At 44.1% G+C, this 3,757-nt stretch overlaps 1 protein-coding gene across 1 annotated transcript in view; it reads left to right on the forward strand.

The window, feature by feature from the left end:
* The first annotated feature begins 2,315 nt into the window (after positions 1-2,315).
* The window catches only part of MATCAP2 (microtubule associated tyrosine carboxypeptidase 2), a 68,977-nt gene continuing 67,535 nt past the window's right edge, over positions 2,316-3,757 (forward strand). Inside the window, exons 1-2 of the mRNA XM_007446131.1 lie at positions 2,316-2,874; positions 3,015-3,098. Coding sequence (XP_007446193.1) covers positions 2,316-2,874; positions 3,015-3,098 — 643 coding nt within the window. The remainder of the gene's footprint in view (positions 2,875-3,014; positions 3,099-3,757) is intronic.

Consider the following 3,757-nt stretch of genomic DNA (forward strand, 5'->3'; position numbering starts at 1 on the left):
GATTGCCAACAAACACATGAAAGGATGCTCAACATCACTAATCATTAGAGAAATGCAAATCAAAATTACAATGAGGTAATTATAAATTACCTTATACCAGTCAGAATGGCCATCATGAAAAAATCTACAAACAAAAAATGGTGGAGAGGGTGTGGAGATAAGGGAACCCTCTTGCACTGTTGGTGCAAATGTAAATTGATACAGCCACTATGGAGAACAGAATGAGGCTTCCTTAAAAAAGTAAAAATAGAAGTACCATATGACCCAGCAATCCCACTACTGGGCATATACCCTGCGAAAACCATAATTCAAAGAGTCATGTACCACAGTGTTCATTGCAGCTCTATTTACAATAGCCAGAACATGGAAGCAACCTAAGTGTCCATTGACAGGTGAATGGATAAAGAAGATGTGGCACATATGTGTAGTGGAATATTACTCAGCCATAAAAAGAAACGAAACTGAGTTATTTATAGTGAGGTGGATGGACCTAGAGTCATTCATACAGAGTGAAGTAAGTCAGAAAGAGAAAAGCAAATACCGTATGCTAACACATATATATGGAACCTAAAAAAAAAAAAAAAAGAATCTACATTCTTTTAAATGTAGCTGTCCAGTTTTTTTTCAAATCTAAAAAAAAAAAAAATGTTCTGAAGTACCTAGGGTCAGGACAGGAATAATGACACAGTCGTAGAGAATGGACTTGAGGACATGGGGAGGGGGAAGCGTAAGCTGGGACAAAGTGAGAGAGTGGTATGGACATATATACACTACCAAATGTAAAACAGTCAGCTAGTGGGAAGTAGCCGCATAGCACAGGGAGATCAGCTCAGTGCTTTGTGACCACCTAGAAGGGTGGGATAGGGATTGTGGGAGGGAGACACAAGAGGGAGGAGATATGGGGATATTTGTATATGTATAGCTGAACTACTTTGTTATGAAGCAGAAACTAACACACTATTGTAAAGCAATTATACTCCAATAAAGATGTTTCAAAAAAAGAAATCAGTAAAATATGTAATAAATTATATAATGTTAAGTGCTAAGGAAAAAAAAAATAAAGCAGAGAAAGGGTATAGGAAATCTGAGAAAGGAATGGAATTTTAAATTGAGTGGCCAAGAAAGGCCTCAGTGAGAAGGGACATTTGGATTAATTCCTGAGAAGTGGAGGAGCTAGTTCTGTGGGCTTAAGGCCAGGGTGGGTGCTGGGGGTGGGGGGGTGGGGCATTCCAGTCAGGGGAGGTCCCAAATTGCATTGGTCATGAGGTGAGACAGTGCTTGGCATAGCTGACGAATATCTAGGAGGCCAGCGTGTCTGGAGTAGACCAAGCAGGAGAGCAGTGGGAGATGAGCCCAAAGAGATGGCAGTAGGCTAGGTCCTAAAGGACCTCATAGGTAAGAAAGGAAGCCATTGAAGTGTTTTTCACAGAGAACTGACATTATCTGACTTTTTAGCAGGATCATGCTGGCCACTGAGTTTTGAGAGTAAAGTGAAGAGGGCAAGAGTGGAAACATGGGGTTCATTTAGGAGGCTACAGTTATAATCCAGACAAAAGCTGGTGGTGGCTTGAGCCAGACAAGTGGCAGTGATGATAGTGAGAATTGGCTGGATCCTGGATATATTCTGAAAATAGTGTTCACAGGATTTTCTGACAAACTAGGATGTGGGGTTATGCACTATCTGTGATACTGTCAAATTTCCATCGTATGCTCCTAATTGGTGAAAAAGATACAAATTCTCACTTGTTCTGTCATTTTTAGAGTATGATGTTCCCTGACATAACTTCAACTTTCCTTTTGTTCCTGTGTTTGCAAACACATCCCACAATTATTTTTATGTCCTATCTCAACCTTGAGGAACGATAAAGAGAAAATGTGGCTTTGAAAATTGACAGTGCCAATGCTATCTTATGAGTTTCTTAACTGTAAGCTCCAGCCTTATTTCATTTCCCTTGTTGATGTTCTCAAGGCCTCAGAACCTTGCACCCGTTAGGCTCTCAGAAAATGTTCGTTAAATGGTATAGTCACCACATTTCCCACGCAATAATGAACAAAAACAACAATCAGCCCCTGTCAACTGCACAATCATAAAGTTTGTATTTTAGTATTTAGTATATTATGCCGGGGTACTCACTGGGTAAATGTAGTTGAGCTTCCAGCACCTTCATTACTACCACTTGCAATCTGAAGTTGTGTTAGCTTTTTTGCACCTGGAAAGGTAACTAAAAGGCGGAGGAGACTGGTTTTGTAATTCGCATCTGGGACTGAGTGTCACGCCACCTGTCTCTTGTAAAATCTGCTGAGGAGTTAACGCCATGTTGAACAGCGCACAAATGTCTACGGGGATGATCAGTCAAAATGCGTCTATACGAAAGGCTAGAGACCCGACCCTCTCCCAGGGCCCAGCCCACAAGCTCCCGAGGCACGGGCCTGCGCTGTGCACTCCGGGAGTTGTAGTTCCTCCTGTGTTCATGCGAGCCAGGACACAGTATCTCTGGCGCCTCCAACGGCGCGCAGGCTCCGTGAAGCGCGGCGCACGCGGACGGCACGCGTTTCCTAGCAACGGGGGAGCGGCAACGTCACGCCGGCGGGCGCTAAGAGCAGCTGCCCGGTGTTGGGCGGCTTTGAGTACCTTTCAGCACCTGCGGTTTGGAGGGGACGCCGCTTGCAGCTCTTCGTCGGCACGTCTCCGTCCGTCCTTACCCGCCTTAACCTGCACCCGGTCGCCGAGAGCAACGTTGCTCCGCAACCCCGCGTCTGAGGCACGGCCGGAGGCTAGAGGCGGCCCGCCGGGTTCCTGTCTGGCCCTCGCCCCCAGCGCCCGCGGAGCCCGCCGCCCGCGGCCTCAGCGGGACGATGCTGGAGTCCATTCGCGTGACGGGTGAGTGCCAGGAAGGGTGGCCCCTGAGCTGGCGGGAGCGACCAGCGTCGTCCCGGCCGCTTGCGGCGAGTACCCGGAGGCCGAGGTGACGGTAGCATGTGGGCTTCGGTGCACAACGCAGCGCCCTGAACAGTGCGGAACGCGCGGAAGGTGCTCAGGGAAAAGGTGTGCAGGGAAGAGAGAAAACGGTCCCTTTTCCTTTTGTCACTTATTATCAGTAAGCGTGTGCTGTGGACTGTAGTGAGGTAAAGTGTAATAGATCGGCCCTACAAATGTACAATCTAAATATTGTTAAATTCTGTTTCAAGGGTTATTAGATATGTAATTAGGCATTGTAGTGCACTAGGATCTAGCTTTCTAGAATGTTCAGAAGTCAGAGCTAAGCAAAAGAGCACATCTCTATATATCAGTACTTATACTCTTTTTCTGTATGTATGCTTTTATTCTTAAATCAGAATGTTTTGAGTTGATATTAAGAGGTCACTTTATAGTAAGTATTATACCAAGCGCAAAAAATGTTTGTTTAGACCCCAGGTCAGAAAGTTGTTTGCCTTTTGTTATTTTTAGAAAATAACTGTGTATATTAATCATTTAAAAATTGTCTTACACAATATTAGAATAATTTCCTAGGCCATTTTCCCGTCATTTGATTCTGCCTAACATTCCTGCAGGACAGCGTTCTTGATAACCTAGTATTATGACTAAAAACACCGAAGAACAGCAGAGTAAAGGGAAAGGTCTAATCTTGAAACTGGCTTCAAAATAAGACCAGATTTTTTTACTTTAAGGCATCGCTGTACCTAATAGACCATTTTTCTGCAAAATTTTAAATTGTATAACGAAATTCACTTTTTTTTTTTTTTTTTTTTTTTTTTT

Source organism: Lipotes vexillifer, unplaced genomic scaffold (genome assembly GCF_000442215.2).
Source record: "Lipotes vexillifer unplaced genomic scaffold, Lipotes_vexillifer_v1.1 scaffold822, whole genome shotgun sequence".
NCBI classification, from domain to species: Eukaryota; Metazoa; Chordata; class Mammalia; order Artiodactyla; family Lipotidae; genus Lipotes; species Lipotes vexillifer.